The 23,866-nt window shown below is 31.1% G+C and overlaps 1 protein-coding gene across 1 annotated transcript in view; it reads left to right on the plus strand.

Annotated features, from left to right (window-relative positions):
• The window catches only part of LOC140436018 (uncharacterized), a 54,443-nt gene that overhangs the window by 29,803 nt on the left and 774 nt on the right, over positions 1-23,866 (plus strand). The window contains exons 3-5 of the mRNA XM_072524728.1: positions 7,522-7,615; positions 9,573-9,802; positions 16,832-17,029. Coding sequence (XP_072380829.1) covers positions 7,522-7,615; positions 9,573-9,802; positions 16,832-17,029 — 522 coding nt within the window. The remainder of the gene's footprint in view (positions 1-7,521; positions 7,616-9,572; positions 9,803-16,831; positions 17,030-23,866) is intronic.

Below are 23,866 nucleotides of genomic sequence, written 5' to 3' on the forward strand. Positions count from 1 at the left end.
CATCTGATTTGTAAAATGCGATTATCTCGAAAACTGTTGAGTTTTGAAGTTATTAACAAGTATACCTTTTTTTGTTAAAATAATGTATATTTAATACTTTTTATCACAAATACAGCTAACTTAAAGAGTAAAAAAGTAAAGTGTAAATTTATGCCACATATGCGGCATATGTGGCGCCCTCTATCAGCTAAATCAAAGTGTGCATCAAATTATAATTTCTCATATTTAAAAGTACGCAGTTGTAAATTTTTATGCATAAATGTTTACAAACATGAAAGTTATAGCGAAAAATAACATTTTAAATTTGTAATTTTACACCCTGTATCTTTTTTAATATCAACATTATATTAAAGCAACTTGGCTTAAATCGTAATATTTTAAAGTATAGAATCTACTGTTTCTTTTTGTACAATTACTTAAGGACCACCCTGTATATACGCCAGTCGTCAGAGACGTAAATGCCACTGAACATCATAAAAAAACATACGAACAAGATAAACTTTGCGGAGAATATTAATTGTGTGACCCAAAAAAATTTGCAAAAAAGTTTACTCTAAAACGACCTCTCTTGTAGGGGAGAAAAACGAAAAAAATCGATTTACTAAGAATCTGTACATCGAAGAAAAAATATTTCAAATTCCTAGGTTATGAAGGACCTAACTGTAATATAAGTAGTTGAAAATCATTGAATAAGAAAAGGCTTGTTTCCCCCCCTTTTCTTGTATTCTTCTTATAAACAATTAAATTGTTTGTAACAATTGTTTGACCACTCGGATCCAAGTCCACCCTCGAAATTCGTAATCAGTAACCAAAAATACATAAAAGAAACTTGGGTGTACCCAACAGAATTGAAAAGGTAACGGTGATCTAGTTTGGCCCCTAGACTATGAGGTTTATTTTTAAATTAAAAAAAAACTTACTTGAAATGAAAAATTAGTAAAATATTTGTAGTTGAGAACTCTTACACAGCACTTAAATTTAGGACATTATTTTTTACTCAAATCAATTTATTTGTAAACAATGGCACTAAAGAACTGTGACTAAATGTATTTACTTGATAGGATGTTAATGGCTAAAATTGAATTATCATAAATTGAATTACGTTCATATTCATCTATTAAATTAAAGGATCTGCCATGCATAATTTAATTTTCTCGCTAACTTTTTAAATTGCATTAATTCAGTTTGATTTCATGGATATCCCAACCTTCTTTATGAGGGATTACGAAACGTTGAACTTGTGTCTTTTCAAGGAGTGGTTGAAAGTAGAGATTACTTATAATGCCGTAACATAGCGTGTTTGAGTTTGTTTCCTACGAATTCTACATAAAAAATACGCGTTTTAAGCGAATAAGTAAATAATTTTAAAAAAATTAAACATTTAAATTTTTGAAATGAAAACAAAAAACAGCTTGAAACTAAACATTACTTAAGACGTCATATTTTAATGTTTGTTTACAAAAACAATAAAAATAATAGCACAAGTATTTCTCCCTCGAGTGTCTTGTAACTACTGCTTGTAACCGTCTTGGAATGCTCTGAATTAAATCTTGACTATATGCTTGAGGAATTGCTTTCCATTCTTCTTGTGCTGTAATCCTTAGCTCTCACAGTGACATAGGAACAGGATTTCTTTTCCGAATGCGACGTTTTAAAGTGTCCCACAAGTGATCGATTGGATTTAAGTCCAGGCAATATGGTAGTCAATATAATCTTTCAAATTAGACATGAGGACGTGAGTTAACATACATTAGCACGAATCTGTTAGATTCAATATGTCCGGCAAATGGTAAAACATAATCTTCAAAGAACAGCTATTCTAACTCAACCACAGTTTCAAACCTACCGTAATTTTGGCTAACTACCCTTCCTAAGTTGTCCCATAAATGCTAGATCGGGTTAAGGTCTGGACTTCTAGGAAGCCAACATGGTAACTAAATACCAATATCTGTAAAGTATTGTATTGTTATTTATTATGAGCGGACGAGCATTTTCCAGTATTAGGAAAAAAAAATTTCACCTAAAAATGTAATGTCTTCGAGACATTTCCTAAAGTACCTATCAGCATTAAGGCCACTTACCCATAACATAACGAGATATGTATATGCTTCCAAAGAAATACCGCCCATACATTATACCTTCACCACGAAACTTTACTCTAGGAATAAAGCAACAGTGGATCTAGCGTTATCCAAGCCTCCCACACTCTTTGACGGTCATCAGGTAAATATCTCGTAAAACCAGATCCATCTGTAAACAGAACGTTTCTGCAATCTTCCATATCCCAATCTGAATAAGCCGACAGAATTCCAAGCGTTGTTTTTGATGAGCTACGTCCAATAAAGAACCTATAATTGATACCTAATATGATAATTTTTTTCGCTTAATCTTCGACGTACGATGTCAGGTGAAACTATGGCATCACGAACCTCTGTCTACTAGTCAAAGATGTAGCAGTGTCCCCTCTTGAAGCACTTGAAGTCTAACAAACCGATCTTTCACAGCGTTTGTTGACCTTGGTCTTCCCTGTACAGGTCTTCTTGAGAAAGAACCCGTTTCTCGAAATCTTTGTAAAGCATCGGATATTATACTTCGCCGAAAGCGAAAGGCGGAACAGAAAGCATGTCTTCGATATATGGAATGGAACGTCCATCATTATGAAGAGCAACAGCTTGTGCTACTTGATCTGGCCTCATTACAAAGTCTTTTTTGGTATTAAGAACACTTTTTTCCCGAAAAAGCAGTCAACATACATTAAAAAGGAATAGCCCAGTCTGGTTAAAAAAAGGTGGAAAAATGTTTCGCAGATATCTGAAGCTTTTATAACATAGGTGGGGGATACTAGATGATGAATAGATGAAAAGATACTCCTAGTTTTACCTTGCGTTTTTTTTAAGCAATAATTTATGGTCACAATTTGATTTTTTGTCTATAAATTTTTTACCTTATATTTTAAATAAATAATATTTATGTCATTTTTTTTGTCAAAAATATCTTTATTTTCCCGTTTTTTATTTAAAATTGATAAATAATTTACAGAGATATTTGCAAAAAAGCAGTTTTTTTGCACTAATGTATAAATTTTATTAATTTTTTTATTAACAAAATAAAATGGTATTAATACATTTAAACATCAAGGAATTACCATCTTTTAGATTTGTGCGAAATTTCCCCCCGATCAGTCAAATATTTTATGAGTTATTTAATTTGTTTATCCCTAAGACTAATTATTTAAACTATTGAGCTTGCCCTATGCATGATGCTAGACACATTCGGCAAATTTGATAGGATTCTTTAAGACTTAGACTATCTCAGAAGTTAAACGCATATTGAGTATTCAGCGAAATTATTTACAAAATAAACGTTTGAAAAAGGGGTATGTTTTTTACTTAATAACAATTGTAATAACTTCTATATTTTTCAAGCTACAGACTTATACGTACAACCATTGGATAGCTGGTAAAAAAGCTCACATTAAAAAATCAAAAACCTTTTATGACCAATAGGAACGAAGTTAGTGACTATTTAAAAAAAAATCATATCCCCATTGTTTATAAACATTAAGAAGTAAAATTTGCACAAATTTTAAATGAAAATCTAAACTTTATATTGAAATTTATAGCTATAAAATTTATCTAATTTTTCGAAACGACGGTACTTTCGAAAGATCGACATAGGAAAGTGGAGAGGATATCTGTTTCAGCTCCGTTTTTTTTTTCGGCATCGGAACTTCAAATTGCAACACGTAGGAAAAATTTACATTATCTCGGCTTCCTTTGCAGCTGCAAGCCTCTTTTTTTTTATTCTGGGGTAGCTCGTCGAAATATGAATAACTACATAGTTTTCACTGGCCGGAAAATATGGGAAAACTCGGGGAAAATTGAGTCCATTTGAAATTCACCCTAAATACCTCCTTTTTTTTAATTTGCTCGAATAGTCTGTCGCAGTATTAATAATAATGACATAATTTTCACCCCCTATAAATCTCGGAAAATTCCGGAAAATCAACATATGTTTTTTCATTTTATATTAATGATGTAATAATACTTATATATTTTATAAATTAAATTTCAGGTAATTTTTACACATTGTATTATTATATTCCTTATATTAATTATAATTGTTTGTATTTTTATAATTAACAATATTGATTTTTATTCTATTTTTCTAACAAATATGATATATAATATTAATCTAATCTGCCTTACTGCTTTGATAAAATAAGTCGATTTTTTCATCACTTGCCTTATTAAATTTTGCAATGTTTATTGAACTTTACTTTTTTTTATTTTCTTTACATACATTGGTTTAAAAGTTAAAATTTGGTTCATTTATTCGACTTCACTGTCAGGTCTGAACCTTTTTGTTGCAGGTTGTTTGTCTTCACTTATTAAGTCAGTCTTTCCATACATTAACATATTAATGGGCGATATTAATGCCAAGGTGGGTCAAGGTAAGGTAAGAACAAGTAGGAAAATATGGGCTTGGAAACAGAAATGACAGAGGAGATCGATTGATTCAATTTTGCCAAAGTGAAGACTTCGTAATAACAAATACCTTTTTCAAATTACCTCCCCGACGGTTATATACATGGACATCTCCACAACATACCAAAGAAAAAATAGTGAGAAATCAAATAGACTACATTATGATAGCAAGGAGGTATCATAATGCTGTTAAATGTACTAAGACGTACCCAGGAGCTGATATAGGCTCAGATCATAACCCGGTAGTTACTGTGATAGAGGCGAGACCAAAAACGATTAGAAGACCACACAGAAAGGCACTAGATTTAAATAAACTTAGAAACAAAAATATACGACAAGAAACAGGCGAAGAAATAAATAAAAACCTCCGTTCAGTGCAGCAACAAGTTAACGATACAAACAACGTTAACCAAAAATTAAAGTACATAAATACAGCTATACAAACAGCAGGAAAGAAACATCTTACAAAAACAACAACAAAGAATAAGGGGTGGATGAGACAAGATATACTAGACTTAATGGAATAAAGAAGAAAGATGAAGAATTACCCAGACAAATACAAAGAAATAAATAAACACATAAAAAAGAGAATAAAAGAAGCCAAAGAGGAGTGGATTAAAGAACAATGTGAAGAAATGGAAACCTATGAGAAAAAGTACGATGCGTTCAATATGCACAAAAAAGTAAAAGAGATAACAGGAAGCATAAAGAAATGAGAAATAGGTAAACTTAAAGATGGAAATCTTATTGTAGATCTAGAGAATAAAATAAAAAGATGGACAGAATACATGAATGAATTATTTGAAGACGATAGAAACAACTTAACTTAGGTAATCAATGCAACTGAACCAGACATATTGAAAGAAGAAGTAGAATACGCAATGAGTTTTTTTACCAGCTATCTAATTGTTGTACGTACAATTCTGTAGCTTAAAAAATATAGAAGTTATTACAATTGTTTACAAAAACATACCCCTTTTTCAAACGTTTATTTTGTAAATAATTTCGATGAAAACTCAATATTCATTTAACTTCTGAGATAGTATAAGTCTTAAAGAATCCTATAAAATTTGTTAAATGTGTCTAGCATCATTCATAGGGCAAGTTCAATGGTTTAAATAATTAGTCCCAGGGATAAACAAATTGAATAACTTTTAAACTATTTGACCGATCGGGGGAAAATTTCGCACAAATTTAAAGGACGGTAATTCTCCAATGTTGAAATGTATTAATAACAGTTTATTTTGTTAATAAAAAAATTAATTAAATTTATAAATTAGTGCAAAAAAACTGCTTTATTGCAAATATTTTCGTAAATTATTTATCAATTTTAATTGAAAAAATGGTATAAATATTGTTTATTTAAATTATAAGTAAAAAAACTTAATTATACTTAATATAAGTTAATAGATAAAAAATCAAATTCTGACCATAAATTATTGTTTAAAAAAACGCAAGGTAAAAATAGGAGTATCTTTTTATCTATTCGTCATCTAGTAACCCCCACCTATGTCTCAATAGCTTCAGATATCTGCGAAACATTTTGCCGTGAAATCGATGATTTTTGTATAATCAGACTGGGCTAGAATACAATCAATTTAACAAGCGTTATTTTAAGTAAATATTTGATTTATCGAGGGTACTTTAACAAAAACTTTCTTATCCACAAAAACTAACAAATTTTTTACCGATTTAACATAATAAACAAATGGATGAAAGGATTAAAGCAACTTATATTTTGATAAGTATATTTAATTATTATAGAGGACAATAATTGAACTAAATTAAAAGTAGAAAATTATGGAATTTCTCGGGTTCGGTTATTTTTACGGGTCAGTGTATTTGAGTTTCTTATAGAATGACCAAATTTATTTTTTAAAAGTAACGGGTTTGTAACGTTTAATAGTTCGTAATAAAATCTTGATTTTCAATCGTCTGTTTTACGGGTTTTAATTTATGGAGAGGTCATAGCACCAAGCGAGTGCACGCGAAGTAAAAAACCGTGCGAGTGACGAAAAGGTAAAAAGCTCTCTGCAAAGTTTCAGCCAATTTAACTGAAACCACATTTTTACATAAGCAAAGTGTTGAGGCCCTTTTACGTTGGATTGTACATTTTCCATTTATTAACGATCCCTATTTCAGAATTTTGGACTCCTGTACCAGCTTTTATAGGTCTAGTGGATTGGTACCATATATTTTTTACATTATATATATATATATATATATATATATATATATATATATATATATATATATATATATATATATATATATTTAAGTCATTTACAAGTCTCTAAAAAGTGTTTGTCGCCTTCGATCTAGTACCTAGCAGTCATAGAAGATATTTATAGTTAACTGTTTTAGGTTCTATGCTACAGAGTTTGCAGCTTAAATATCCATGGAATAGCCTCATTTCTATGCAGGTGTCCTTTTCCAGTAAGGGTTTGTTCAAGTCCAGGCTGATTTCCAGTCTCGGACACTGAGCTTTAGATGGCCGGCTCTGGACCGAAATATTTTGTAGCTGATCTTTTGTCAACTTCATCAGCTCTTTCATTGCCGTTTATCGCCTAGTACCCATACCAGGGTGATATTGTTATGTTTCGCCAGTCTGACGAGTTCTTCTCTGCATTCCTACACTAGCCTAGAGCTTCTAAGAGCCCCATCTGACTATATATAAATATATTCATCAGCTTCAGTTCAAAAGCCCCCAATAATTTTTGTAAAATTTTGCATATTGCAAATTGCTTAAATATCTGTACTGTAGAAAATATGTACATGGAAAATCAATGTACTCTATTTATCTGTATCTGTAGAATATATGTACATGGAAAATCAATGTACATATATTCTTCTAGTGGAATAGAAATGATTACATTTCATCACTTCTTAATATTCTCACATCCGAAACTTCTGTTTGGAAAGGTAATTAGGCCTCTATCTGGGTACCATATGGTCAGAAGTTAGGGTCCATATGGTATCGCTGATTTTATTTATGATCTTATTCTTACTATAAAAAGCTTATTATTATTTTTAGATTATGCTGACTCAATTCAACATTATAACTCGAACGAGGATGATCTGGGAAATTCAGGTGTACCCTGTTCGAAGCGAAAACAACGAAGATATAGGTAAATTTAATTCTAAAAACAAAAGCATGAAAAACATTAAACGTACAAAAATATTTTAACGTAATAGTATAAATGATTTAATCTACAAAAGCTTGCTACATTTCTAATGTTAGAAGATATTGAAACATAAAACAAATTACAACAAATAACCGACAAGAAGATACACTATTTAACACAACATATTGTAAAATGTAATTTATACTCATAAAACACCAAAACATAAAACATTTTTCATACCATAGAGTTCCCGCCTATTTTCTCATCTACCCCCCTTCACCTAATTATATGTGCTGAATCATAAATCTTATATTAATCATTTTTAAACAGCAACTAATGCACCTATTCATAATTTTATATAAATATAAATAAAGTAGATCATATTTAGGAAAAGAATCCAGAAAGTTAATTAAGTTAATCAATAACCTAACATAACGGTGAAAGTAAATTGAATAAGGGAAGCAGATTATAGACATAAATAGGGAGTTTATTCTGCATCCAATTAGACAGCTAAGGAAGAGAGAGAGAGAGAGAGAGAGAGAGAGAGAGAGAGAGAGAGAGAGAGAGAGGGAAAACACCATTTATGACATATCTTTAATTGATTTATTTGAAATTAGTATTTTTGTATTTGTTATCCCTCTGAATACTTCATTCTCTCATTTTTTCGCCTCTTAATCGTTCTTATAATATCTTTATTTTATTCTCTAAATGTTTTAAATTTGCCCGTTATAAATATACTATCTTCACTTTTGAAATGTTCTACATCTGATGCCAATTGTTGGGGTATTTTAATGATTTTATTCGTTTTCGTCATATCTATTTTTAGTTGCTAATTCTCCGACTTTTCTTGAGGAGGTCATCTTCCTTCATTTTTCCTTCATCTAGTAAGAGTCGAAAAAAGGTAGCAAGTAGATACCCCTTTATGATCCCTTTATGATACTTCGAGGAAACCAGGCCCAAACCCCAGTATTATCCTACCCAAACCTCAAATCCCTTCTCTGTACTCCATTCCACCTTAACACTCGCCAACCCGTCTTGCCAACGGGGCGAGTTATGGCTAACACATGCTAAATGAGTTTTAAAAGAACAAAATCTGCTTCCCAGGTGGTTGATCAATCCCACACCTCTGAGGAGTTCAGCCTCATGGAATCTGAGGGAGGTAAAAACTCATTAAAACATCGAAAGCAACATATTTATACTTATTGCTAGTTTCAATGCCAGAACCCTAAAATCACCTGAAAGAATGGAAAAAATGGAAGAAGAACTAACCAGGATCAAATGGGATGTCATTAGTGTAAGTGAAAGAAGACTATCAGGAAAACAATGTACAATACTCCATTCTGGACATATGTTATATCAGTTCTAGAGAAATAGAGAAATTCTATGAAAACATTTCGAAGGCAATGACAGAAACAGCTCATTTTAAAATAATCATGGAAGGTTTTAACGCCAAAGTAGGAAAGTAAAACACCAGCAACATACCAAATAGATGACTATATGGTCTAGGATTTACGAACGAAAGAGGGGTACGGTTAGTAGCATACACACAGGAGCAAAACCTATATTGTATGAACACATTTTTTTAGGAAACCAGATAATAGAATGTGAACCTGGATAAGCCTATACGGCTTATCCTCTAAGTAAGTAAATCATCCCCTTCTTCATCATTTCTGCTATTCCTTCGATATTTCAGTAATTTACAACTCTCTCCCGGTATTTTAATTAGCAATAAGTAGCGTTAAATAATTTGTTCCGTTTAAGCGTTTGTTAACAAATACACTTTTGCCTATTTAATTTTTAAATACAAGTTTTGCCTTTTCTTTTTATTACCAAGATACCGGGATCTAGTGGAATTGTAGTGCATTGAAAATTATAAATCTTCATTAATCCTAAATCTTCATTCAAACTAATAATGTAAAATATACATGTATCATAGAGAGTAAACATTTTTCGATTGTAGAACTACTTTTACCAATTACCAATTAGAAGAACTAGAGAGAGCATTTCATAAGACTCATTATCCAGATGTATTTTTTCGGGAAGAATTAGCATTAAGAATAGATCTAACTGAGGCTAGAGTGCAAGTATGGTTTCAGAATAGGAGGGCTAAATGGAGAAAACAGGAAAAGACCTTGAACAAAACGGCTCATATGCAAAATCAAAACGTCACTATTCCCATAAACGTGCCAGGTAGGTAATATTTATATGCACAGTAAAACTTGTGGAAGTCATATGTTTCCCAGTTCTTATGTTTTTTCTGTCAGCACCTTATTGTCTAGATTTCACAATAGCAGTAGGTAATTATTTTAATAAGTATATTCTAATAAGTATATAATTTAGATAGTTATCCAATAAACCTAAACCGATATAAATCCGATAAAGATTTTACAATTCTCTAATGGTTAACCATAAAGAAGAACTTTTGAATACTTTAACTAAAGTGAATTGATATTCAAAGACTTTTTGTTGATAGCAACATCCTTTGTACTGAACCGGCATACATAAGCGTACTTACCAATAGTTAACATCCATAAATCAAAGATCATTACTGATCGAGAAGCGTGAAATGCAACAAACCGATCGTATGGTAACTATAATATTAGTCTAAATATAAAATTATACATTGTGTTATTGAGAACCTAACTTACTAAAGCCGCGCACTGGCCAGCCCAGAATTCCTGGCTGCGGCAGCTACTAGAACGCGCGTGCTGCACTGGCAGCCCGTTGGCTGCCTGCAGCCAAAGCCAGTGGGTATTCTGAAGGGAAATGAATATGGCTGCCTTCAGTCTCCGCGCACTTGCCATGTCAGTTAGACCTATCCCAACGTTTTTAAAATGACTTTTGACACTGAAACATTAACTCGGAAAGTTGAAAGCCGTAAGACGATTTGGGATATATCTTCTGAAGAATACTGTGATTGAGAAGTGAAAAACTATTAGTGATTAAACTAAGATTCTAGTATAGTTAAAACACCGATCTGGGAATCTACGAACATCTTAAAAATATATTTGAAATGAGCCTTTCAAGTGACGTTCTAAAAGAAGTGGATGAACCCAATACCATTTCTTTACTTTACGTTTTTACTAGATTAACGGTAAATAATTATGGCCCCTTCCACGTCCATATCGCTTAAACGAACGGACAAAACTGGCTGCTTATATATGTCAGCCGCCACAGCCTGGCTGCGGCAGCCGGGCTGCCTAGTGCGCGGGAGCCCTTAGGATTCATAGAGTTCTCAATAAGGTTTTATATCACTCATAGGAAAGAACCAAGTAGGGGGATTTTTCAGTATTGCTTAACTTTTTAATATTATTGATATTTAAAGAAATCCTGTAAAATATTTTAGCTGAAGTTGTAAACCAATAAACGATAAATTACGTTTCTATTTTCTCTCTTGTTTAGTACAATGGACTGTATTTTCTTTCATATTCTACAATTGAATCTTTTTCATCTAACATAGCCAGGTATTTTTAACTAGATATGGCTTAATAAGTAGAATCTCTGTTGGTATCTGCATTTGGGTAGATATAGCAGTTTGAAAAGCAAAGAACAAAATTGACGAAGATATCTCAATGGAACAGAGATATCACAATCAAGCCAAAATTCAAATATATATTATATTTGAATATATCAAACCCAGCTGAAATCAAAAAAAAAATTACGAAAAAGCAAGGAAAAAATAAAACTTCTCATTTCCGAGTTCTCAGTGGTATTTTTGTCTCGTCCATTCTTCGCATATGTCCATACGAGACTAATTTTAATTCTTTTATTTGTTATCCACATCTATTAGATATAAATTGACCAGATTTATGTACCTATATAACGTAATGCTGTTATGTAAATATCGTCGTTTCACAGAGTCAAGTGTAATTGTCGTATTATTTTCTTATTTTATTTATTATATCCGTTATATCTGATTATGTATTTGTTAAAGTTACCCCCAGCCACCAAGTATTCATGTTCAGTTTGTTTTATTGAGTTGTTATTCCTTCATGTATATGAGCCGCAATAACCAAAGCAGAGACAGAATCGGTCAGAACATCACCATCGATGACTCTAACTTTGAGCTCATTAGAGAATTCAAGTATATTGGAACAACAATAACTGAAGACAATAAAGGATCACAAGAAATAAACAACAGGATCCAGGCCGGCAACAGATGTCTTTTTGCCCTCCAAAACCTTATAAAATCGAAATAACTAACAAGCGAAACGTGACCATAACAAAGGCAAACGAAGAGAGACTATGTGTTTGGGAAAGAAAAATCCTAAGGAAGATCTTTGGCCATGTGCTGGATGAAGCATCAGGACAATATAGGATAAGACCTAACAAAGAGCTCGAAGAACTTTACCCAGACGCCTACATCATAAAAGAAATAAAGTCCAGAGAAGACTCCAATGGGCAAGATACCTCAGAAGACATTCTGACGAATGAGCACGCGGACGCCCTCATCTCCGGTGGCGAGATAATATAGCAGGAGACCTAAGCACTATGGGCGTGGAGAATTGGATGGAGTTGCTCAAGACAGAAAACAGTGGAGGCATGTTGTCGAGTCGACTAAAACCCACGAAGGGTTGTAACGCCACGGAGTAAGTAAGTAAATTCACCTCAACGTCTTCTGCGCTGTTTCCAATGATCATGTAATGCGTTTTTTTATAATTAATTTCCAAACTTCATCCAAATTATTCTTCTAACTCTTTTATCATTTAGACTGTCATGTTGTCTTTTGCTACAATTATTTAATTATTGGCAAACAAAAGTCTCTGGAAACAGTTATCAGTTATCGTCAATTTTTAATCCCATCTGTCAACATTTCTTTGAGCGATTTATAAGTATATATATATATATATATATATATATATATATATATAAAGTTTAAATATGATTGGTGACAGGTATTAGCCTTGGAAGTGCTTTATCAACTTTAAATGGTTCTGAGTAGTCTTGTTTGACTGTTATTCTACATGTCTTGTCGTATTGCTTTTCACAGGTTTCTGACTAGAACACTATCATAGGTTTTTTGGGAGATCCACGAATACAAGCGCAATTCAGTGTTAAACGTATGGGTTTTTCTATGAGCTGTTTTATAGAAGAAATATCGATACTTCAGTTTTATAGGGAACAACTCCAAAATTTTGCGTTTGGAGTTAATCATAAGGAAGTGTTCATTGAGTCTTGTTTTATCTATAAAATATAGAAACAAGTCAAAAATAGTTTATTTTTCATTAAAATAATTGGATATTTCCTTACGATAAAATCTCCATTTTATACAGCAACAATTCTAATAGTTTTTTTATGAACGATAGAGTTGTAGTTGAAAACTACAGTAATCCATACAGAAACATATTGAGTTGATTCGATATTATACTACACTATCCTAGATAGATGTTCCAGAAAACATTCCTGAGGCTGTGTTTATGTATTCTAATGCACTGGCTAGAGTAAGAACCACTATAAATTTTAATAATTTGCAGCAGTTTAATTATCTTGTTATTTAAACGATTTATAAACAATATCTCGTTGTTTTGTTTATTTAAGGTGGTTAGTGTGCGGAGTATTTAATAGTGTTTGTGAATTATCATTAATATTAATTAGATTATGACTAGATACTTTTTGATCAATATGGAATAACGAGGTAAGTTATATTTAATAAAACTTTTACTAAAAAAAAATCAGTGCATGCAAAAGAATCATATGAAGTTTCAACAGCACAAAAAAATGATTAAAAGAAACTCAGTATCAGATGCACATCAAAGAAAAAGAAATGTGCCGAGAAGAAACAGTTTGACGTTCTTGATTCCAGATTGATTTACATGCTGTAATGTCCCTTCTTTATGCAGAGATAAGTACATTATTTTACAAAAGACGCTTGTCTAGTTACAATTTCACCAACTGTATAATTCACGAGAAACAAGATTATTCTTATGTATGGCATGAGGGCCAAGCAAAAAGGGGAGCTAACGAAAGCGACAGCTGTTTACTACACTACCTTTAAGCACGGTGTAATTGGAAAAAAATTATGTGAAGGACAAAATAAAAATAATTTCTCGTATCCCTTCTTTTACACAGCGTTTTAACAATTGAGACAATTGAAGAAATAGCTCTTTACCCCTCTAACAGGCAAGATCGTAAAAATTATCTATTGAAGTTAATATTTGCTTTTTAAGTAAAAATATAGACAAAAGTAACTCTTTTCTAAATTCTTGTCTAAAAATCTTGTCTAAAATGAGTGATAGGTGAAAAATAGTGAATATCGTCTACAGAAGGTCTTGTCGGGTTATGAGTAGAAAATAACTTTGGTTGATGTTTATTATAAATCAAGTTTTAAATAGGTAAAAGAAATAAAATTAGACTTACTCACAATCAATTTAATTTTACTACCAAAACGACCGGTTTCGCTTTCTAAAATTTGCAAAGCATCTTCAGGTCAAACGGTACAAAGTAAATTAAATGCTGAAAATATAAAAAGCCCATAATAGGGTGCTGTCTTATAAAAATATAGATCAAAAAAGGGTTATAGTAATTATGCCAATATTACATATCTGTGTTTATTAATATGCATAAAATTGATTTAGCAGACAAAGTGAAAACCCACAAATAGGTAAGAGATAATCTATTGAATTGTAATAAATTAGAAATAAACAAAATACTACTTACATGCCGGTAAAACAATATTTAGATAATGATTCGTGATACATAGTTCAAACTATCCTGTATTGCTGATAATGGGTGTTCTTCTGATCTACGAGTTTCCCATTTGACCATGTTGTAACGCGAACGTCAGCGCCAGCGCCAACGCCAAGGTAAAGTTTATAAATCAGCCTTAAGTCTGTTAATTTCATAAGGAAATAACTAAGATGACTAATCAAAACAGCTTTTTAATTTAAATAATTATATATTTTTATTGCATAAAGGTAAAGAAAGAATTAGAGATTTTGATCACTTAAATCTGATTTTTAACACAGTTATGAGTCGGCATCGAATTATCAATATATTTTCTATAAAACAGCTAATCTTCCAAGCATTCTGTTCTTCTGAAAAGCATTCTGTTCTTATGAACTCTGCAGTTGTTCCATTTTATTTATTGATTTTCCCATACAGTCTACCCACAATAAACCTACGAATGTAAAAATAAGACTAATAGGGAAAAAAAAAAACGACAAAAGTAAATACTTCTTCTAGCGTGTTATGTAGGTTATTGCTTTATTACTAAATGTTTAATATTTTTTATAATAACACTACACATTTAAGTTCAATAACATTTTAAAAATCATTAATTTTTTTCTTTAAAAATTTTGTATAATGATTTTAGTGAAAAACATTGGTTAAATATAATACCTCATGTCATTATTATCTTGTATTTATGCTTAATTATTTTATTTTGAGAATCATAATATTCTAAAATGAATAATGAATAATGGGAGGGTATATTAATTAATTGTCATTAAAAGATTTCCATTTGTAAATACTTATCTATAGACGACTATAAATTTTTTAAAAAAACTTTTAATTTTTTTAAATAATTTTATTTTATTTATATTTGATTTTATTTAATTTCATTTAAGTTTAATTAATTTTATTTAATTTTAAAAATGCTCCTTTTTTTAATTTTTTTATAATTATTTATATTTTTTTATAATTTTTATAATTTTTTATAATTTTTTGTAATTTTTTATAATTTTTTATAATTTATTATATTTTTTTATAATTTTATTTAAGTTCATATATTTTTACTTATAAAGAGAATAACAGAATACAGCCCCATAGGAAGGAGGAAAAGAGGACGACCACGAAGATCCTTCAGGAACGAAGTAGACGACGCCATGAGTAAGAGAGGCCTAAACGATGGAGAATGGGACAACAGAGATAGATGGAAACGGTTGAGCGAGGGAAATCAGTGAATACTGTAGAATCCCTAAATATATATTTTTACTTAATTGTATTTAATTTAACTTAATCTTATATAAATTTATTTAATTTTTATATATTTTTTAATTTTTATATACCTATTTATTAATTTTTTAATATATTTTTAATTTAATTAATTTTATTTAATTTCATTCATTGTATTTAATTTTGTTTGTTTATTTAATTTGTACAATTTTTTATAATTTTTTTTATATACTGAATCCCTGAATATATATTTTTACTTAATTGTATTTAATTTTAATTAATTTTGTATAATTTTATTTAATTTTTATATATTTTTTAATTTTTATATACCTATTTTTTAATTTTTAATATATTTTATTATTTTATTTAAGTTTATAAAATTTAATTAATTTTATTTAATTTCATTCATTGTATTTAATTTTGTTTATTTAATTTGTACAAGTTTTTATAATTTTTTATAATTTCATATACTATTTTATAACTTTTTATATATATTTTCAATTTTTTATAAATTTTGTAAATTTCTACATTGTTTTAAAATTTTTTATATTTTTTTTTATTTTTTTTTAATTTTTTATAATTCTTTGTATTTTTTTTTTAATTTTTTGTAATTTTGAAGAATTTTGTAGAATTATTCTTTCTCCTGCTGTCACCCACTATGTAGCCTCTTAAATTTTTCTCTATAAAGACGAAAAAAGAGCTTTAATTTTGAACTTTTTTTAACTGTTTGTCCTTTATCTAGTGTTATGTAATTGTATTATTTAATATTTATAATATTCATAGAAGTGCTGGATGGCCTACAATTTTGACGAAATGCCCCTGAAGATGCTGTGAGAGCGAAAGTACTTGGGCAAAATTTAATAAAAAACTGTGCTCGACATCTGCCTTTAATTTGATTAAAGTTAATATGTAATAAGATGTCTCTAAATCGAAGATTAAGTTAATGAGTAGTATAACCAATCGCCTTAATATGTGCCAATGGAGAATGTCAAAAATTGGCTTTATATTTCTATAACGTTAGAATACTGCTTTTGATTATTGTTACTATTTGAGTTATTGATTTTATTGGTAAACGAATACTTTCTTTCTTAGTATATTGTATCAGTTGAGTAAAACGTTGAGAAGTAGGTACAATTGTATGGTCTACTAATAAAACCTTGAAAAAAACATGAAAAAACCAAATTTTTAAGACAATTAACTAAAATTACAAAAAATACTACAAATTTTTAGCTTAAAAAATGTAATTAAAAATATTAAAGTTTTTTTACTATTTCCATAAACTAACCATTTAATAACATCCATTTATCTATATTTTTTATATTTCAGCTTGTTCAACTCCACTTGAAAGTCCTCTTCTCAACTTCACAAATAACGAACAAAACACGTCCAACGTATTTTTAGGCCTTGAATGGCCACTAACATTTTCTAATTCTTTAGCATTATCTTCTAATATGGATCAACCTACAACAAGTGAACAAAATTGTTCCATGGAGAATCAACTTAATGAGACTATGCTGATAGCAGGTATAAATAAATTAGTTAATTTCATAGTTTTTTCAACACACTATTTGCTTCTTTTCTTTTTTATTCTTTTTAATATACAGGATTTCTGTTCGTTCTTCGGTGTCTCTCAACAGTCACACTAGCGTTTTTTTGTTCGCCCTATTGGTGATTTGTCTTAAAATATTCTTGCTATTATGTTTTCTATCATTCTATAGATACGTTTATTTCATTCTATTTTCCTTCTTTTTACACATGTGTTAACCGGATCTATTTTGCACTGTTTTATAATGTTTTCCGTCGACCGTCCATTTATGATCAATTTTATTACCCTCAAAATCATTGATTAATGACCCCTATTAATGAATGATTTTCTATTAACGAACAATTTCATTATAGGCAACACAACATACATTGCTTGCATAAATTAATTAAGCGCTCTGTAATTGGCAGTCACCTGTGGTGTAGACAACCAAACATATACCTATTTATATTCCCACTAAAAAATTTAAAATAAAGTAGACGCTGTTAGTACTATCTGTCATTGTATGTCATTATTTACTTTATTGTTTTAAATTCTGTGTATTTGAAAAATCAAAAGATGGATATTGACGAAGAGTTTAATTTAACTCCACCAGAAGTGGCAGCAACTGCAAATGAAATATCTTTAAGATTACTGCCTGAAAAAAGCAGAGTGTTGTACGAAAAAACATACGCTGAATTTACTGCATAGTGTGACGAGAGAAAAATAATACGATATTCAGAATCTGTATTGTTGACATATTTTTCAATCATTGCTGAAAAAGGACTAATAGCAAGTTTGTGGCCCAAATATTCCATGCTAAAATCAACCTTAAGTTTAAAATCAAACATTGACATATCTAAATATATTAAGTTAATTATGTTTATCAAGAAAAAAAGAACAGGTTTTGTACCAAAGAAATCAAAAACACTTGTCCAAAAATTCATCTCTCATGCTCCTAACGACGTGTTTCTAATGATAAAGGTAAACCAGTAAATTAAGTTTATATATTTAATACTCGTATTTCATAACATTTAATTTTGTAGGTTGCATTGATTTTCGGAGTGGCTGGTGCGTTAAGAAAGGACGAACTATTGAAATTAGCAACAAATAACGTTCAAGACTTGGAGTCAAAGTTTCTTGTCACAATAAAAGTATCAAAAACACACACACAAATAGACTATTTACCATAGTAGATAACGAAGCAAATACCATTCTCAATGAGATCAAAAACTATATTTCGTTAAGACCGGCACACACACCACATAAACGATTTTTCATTTTTTATAAAAATATCAAATGTTCCACACAGTCAGTTGGCATAAATACGTTTTCTAAAGTTCCTTCCGTTATTGCTAAATTCTTAAAATTAGAGCACCCGCATATCTACACTGTGCATTGTTTTAGACGTTCCTCTGCCTCAATATTGTGTGACAGTGGTGCAGACTTTTCAGCTATTAAAAGACTAGGTGGCTGGAAATCGACTGCTGTAGCAGAAGATAATTCTATGCAGAATAAACTTGAGACGGCTAAAAAACTCTTGGGACAAAATACCACTAAACCTTGTCAAAGTACTTCCTTCAGCACCAATGCTTCTTCTTCTATCACAGAATTTACAGAGGTCCAAGAAGACTTAAATATAAATTTGTCAAATTGCTATACAGCAGATAATCATTTATCAATACCTTCCTTAAATTTCAGTAATTGTACTATTTCAAATATTAATGTTTACAATAATAAAACTACCACTAAGAAAAATTATGGTGAATTACTTTGAATAAAGTTAATGAAAGCTGAAAAAATTGTTGTTTACTGTTAAGTAAATAAAAATTTAAACTAAGATATCTTTATTTCAGAAAAGTACGGTCGACGGAAAATTTTGTAACGAACTCGTAAATTAAAATGGCGATTAACAATCTCAAACATTAACGCGCTCGCTCCTGCCACGCGTTAAAATATTTCAATTGTTAATCGCAATACATTTGTTGGTTAAATAGGTAACTATTTTCACGTCAATGTCTACAGACTTTAAACAAAGAAATAACTTTGGCCTACTTATATCATTGGCATTAAAATATTTGCAAAGTATTAAAATAAATTTATATATATAATAAAGTATTACGGCTGACATAATTAGAAATTAAACAAAAATTCAATTTTTTAACAAATTTAATGATAAACCGTGTATTTATATTCCAAAGTAAATAATAAATTTTGTTGGATATCATGCTCACTACCGTAGGTATTCGCTATTATGGCTTTATTAAATAATATTTTAGTCGATTTTCCATACTACCATCTTTTTTAGCTGTCATGTTCTTCTTCTGCCACAATTATGTTTACCTCAGATCATCTCTGTATTCTTCTTAAGGTGGAGGTGTCTTTCGAAGGTTGATGATCTGTATGATATTCTGCAAAATCTCCTATTTCATTTCTCTTATCACGTCGTCAAGGTATTGCAGTTTTCGTATGATTATTTAATTAATTAGTTCTTTATCTTTTGAAAGTTTTCGGCAAGATCTTTTCATTCCTGACTCTACCTACGTAAGATATTCTCTCTATTGCAAAAAATTGTTTCATTTTTATAAATAAGTTGCGTGCAATATCAATTCTGATGGTTCTCTGTATGACTAGATGTAAAATGTCATATTTTTCGTATAGTATACCCTTCTATAGTAGAAGCCACAGTTAGAATCCAGTGTTGGTCTTACGGCGCGCAGCGATGCCGCTCATGTCGGCACAGTGGTAGATAAGTGGTAGTTTGGCGATAGACTTAGAAATCAGGACCGTACGCGCTTTGTTTCAAAAATCTTTACTCATTAGTTTAACTAAGTTAAATAAGAGAATAAACAAACAAAAACAAATTAATTATATAAAAAATGTCTGTATACATAAAATAACTAATACCTCGTAAATACTTATATACATATATACAAAAAAAATGTAAGTAGTTTACGTTATACAATACGATAAATATACGTATATACATCAAATACACAAGAATATCATAACTGAAATGTACTGTACGTACAGAACTAAAAACAAAACAAATGAGCATTAAATCTGAGATATTTCTCGTTAATTAATACTAATCGCAATTCATATCTAAATCGTCCTCATTCTCTGAATCATCTCTTATATTAATTATCACCGGTTTAATATCTTCCTGCAAATTGTCCACCGCAAACATTTTTTCTTCTACTTTATTGACGTGTTTCACATAATTATGCCACTGCTCTTTACACACGCGTTGGTAAGCTTCTTTTATCAACCTTCTACGGTTTTTTCTTTAAAATCGACGTTGTTTAAAGCCGCTTACCTTTTCACTTGACTCCACACACTCTCAAAATATTAGCGCCATATTTTTCCACAATTGTTTCAATTTTGTACTTGTCGTACTCGTCTCTAAATGCGACCGCAGTATCCACTAATTCACCTTTTAGGTAATATTCTTCAAAGAAAATGTTCTTTTCGATTAGCCAATCCTTAATTTGCCTTTGGTCCACAATTTTTATGGGAAATAAAATTTTCCGAGTGGTATGACGCGTTATCCAAAATGACAACGTTTCCTTTGTCTTTCGGCAAGTTTGGAATTAACGTCTTCTCAATGCATTCTTCATATAGATTCCCGTCCATTTCGTCGAAAGTTAACTCGGCACATGCCACAAAACTAGTTTTGCTTCCAGCATAAAGAAGAAAAAACCAAGGACCTCTTTGGGTTGGAGCTTTCAGTCCAGCAGAGAGTCCTGTTATGAAGGCATATCGTGGATTCTTGATCGTTGTGTGCCTTCATTCCTTTCGGTATAAATAAGGTTTACATTATCCTTTTTCCTCAATGTTTTTATTTGCGTAAGGTAGTTGTGTCTCCAGGATATGATATCTTTTCTTCCCATTACGAGTATTATCGAATCTCGACCTCTTTTACCATATTCAAAACTCCCGTTATTTAGTAGCCTACAAAATGTAGTGTTTGAAAAAGCTGGTAGGTCCTCATTATTCTTCACTCTATTTATTATGCTGTCGACGGTTGGGGGTATGTTTTAAAAAAAAATCATGGACAATTTTCCTTATTTAAGATTTCACTCCCTCATCGTAAGTATTCTCACGTAGATTGGACTGGAAACTGTTTTTCTTCTTTTGTTTGTACCAGTTTCAGTTCGCCTTGCTGGATCTCTTCGCGGATGTCATAAATTTTGCGAATACTCACACTGCACATTTTCGAAACTTTTTCCACAGTAATAGTCAAGCTGTCACAATTTTTTAAGTTCAGATCATAGTTCAATACATTTAACACCACACGTTTTACTTGCACACTAAGAATCATACCCCGTTTGAAAATCACAACGACTCCATGATGTAGGTACTTTCATCCGCTTACGGAAATCAAATAGAACTGAGCTTTCATAGTTTTTGCCAACAAGTTTATGGCCTAATGTCCAGTACCCAAATCGACAAAGAGACATGTTTGCTTTGCATGGAAAATGGGGATTAAAACTGATTTGCTTCTTCTAATGACTTTATAATGATGTTTATTTCCAAAAAAATGTGTTTACAATGGAAGCTGTTGAAAATTGATAAATATAGATAAGCTATCGACAATGAGTTTGACGTATGAGCGACAAAATATTTTACTTTCTTATTAGTTTAGTTCGACAATGTAACTCTCTTATTTATACATCGATGATTGAATCATGATTTAGTTGAAACAATAATGATAGTCTTTTATACAACTGTAGATAATTGTTGTGTGCGCGTATATTCTAGTGCTGATTCTTAAATCCGGTCCTGATGCGCCGCTCGGTGCAAACCGGCAACGTGGTCGGCCATTCTCTCGTAAGCAATCAATTGCCCATCTTACCTGGACTGCATTCTTACTGTGGCTTTTACTATAGATAATTTAAACCGAAAATAACAAAATTCAGTTTGGCAACGTTGTGTGAAGAATAAATATTCTCGGATATCAACAGGATCGTATTATGTTAAAAAATTTTAAATTACGTAAATTATTTTCTTACAATGTTTTATAAATGTTGCTCCAATTAAAATAAAAAAGTTATGATTCTAAATAGGGAAGCATGTATACAGGGTGATTGATTTGTGTGATAAAGCTCAGTAGATGCGCTATAATAATAGATAGCAATAAAAGTTAATAATAAAAATTATAGGAAATTTGCCGTCTGTTTGCCTTGAAAATCGTAGAAGGCACAAATTTAGGCATTAATCTGAATTTGGTTTTGGTTTCCAACACAGAAATCTTCGGTTTTCTAAGTTTTTGTTTTTATTCTCAGACGGCGCCTGTTGCGTCCGTAAGAAGTTATGTTATTATTACTTCCGATGGCGTAAAAGATTTGATTTCACGTTTAGAGCTTCTACACCAGTCGCTCTGAAGAGTCTTTTAACGGCGAAATACGTATAAGTGAATAGTAGAGGTACTATACGTTAAATCAAATCTTAGCTGTCCTTTTTATCTCTTTCTTTACTCGTTTATTTTGAGTATAAGAAACCGAATCAAGAATAGTTCTTACCTAGGTGAATCGATATATCGTGGAATGCTATTTTAGATTCCCCATGTCGTTCCAATTTACTGTTTGTTTGCCCTCAAGACAGATTTAGGTATTAATCTTAATTTGGTTTCAAACACTTAAAAATCTTCGGTTTTTTATACATATATATATATATATATATATATATATATATATATATATATATATATATATATATATATATATATATATATATATATATTTAGGGATTCTACAGTATTCACTGCCTTCCCTCGCTCAACCGTTTCCATCTCTCTCTGTTGTTCCATTCTCCATCGTTTAGTCCTCTCTTACTCATGGCGTCGTCTACTTCGTTCCTCCAGGATTTTCGGGGTCGTCCTCTTTTCCTCCTTCCTATGGGGCTCCATTCAGTTCTTCTTACATGTCCATACCACTTTAGTCTTTTTTGTTCTATATATGTTAGTATGTCTGTTTCTATTGATGTTCTTTGCTTTATTTCGTCATTACTTCTCCTATCCATTCTTGTTACTCTGCAGCATCTTCGCAGGCATTCCATCTCTGTTGCTACTATCTTACTGCTGTTTTTCTTGTTTATGATCCAATTTTCAGCCCCATATGTCATAATACTTCGCACTAATGTTTTATAAATCTGCGTTTTTGTCTTCATATTTAGGTGTCTATCCCACCATACTGAGTTAAGTTGTCGGATTGCTGTTCTTGTTTGTCCTAATCTTTGTGTAATTTCTTCCTCTGTTGTTGCCTTTTTCGTGATTATAAACCCCAGGTATTTGAATTTATCCTTTCCTTTGATTGTTACGTTGTCATCAATCTGTAGATCTTCTATGTCTTCTTCACTTGTAGATAGGTACTCTGTTTTCGCGAGGTTAATATCTAGCCCAGCCTTGGTATATTCTTCTTGTAGTTTCTTCATCATGTAGCTGAGGTCGTCTTGGTCTTGTGCAATCACTACTTGATCGTCTGCAAAACTTAATGTATATAGGTATTCGTTCCGTACCGGTACTCCCATGCCTTCGCATTTTCTTTTCCATGTAGTCAAGGCTTTCTCTAAGTACATTTTGAATAGGGTTGGAGATGTGGAACAACCCTGCAGGAGCCCTTTTGTTGTGGTGAAGTCTCCTATGATTCTTGTTGCCATTTTAATGGACACTTTATTTTCTTTATACAGAGCTTTTGTAGCTTCTATGAGTTCCGTCTGTATTTCTAATTTGTACATTGCCTAGTTCTGACCTTGGTACAGAGTCATACGCCTTTCTCAGGTCCACAAATGCCAAGTGTATATCTCTATTTTTTGCTTTTTTCTTTTCCAACAGTTGT

The sequence above is a fragment of the Diabrotica undecimpunctata genome, chromosome 3 (genome assembly GCF_040954645.1).
Source record: "Diabrotica undecimpunctata isolate CICGRU chromosome 3, icDiaUnde3, whole genome shotgun sequence".
Lineage (NCBI taxonomy): Eukaryota > Metazoa > Arthropoda > Insecta > Coleoptera > Chrysomelidae > Diabrotica > Diabrotica undecimpunctata.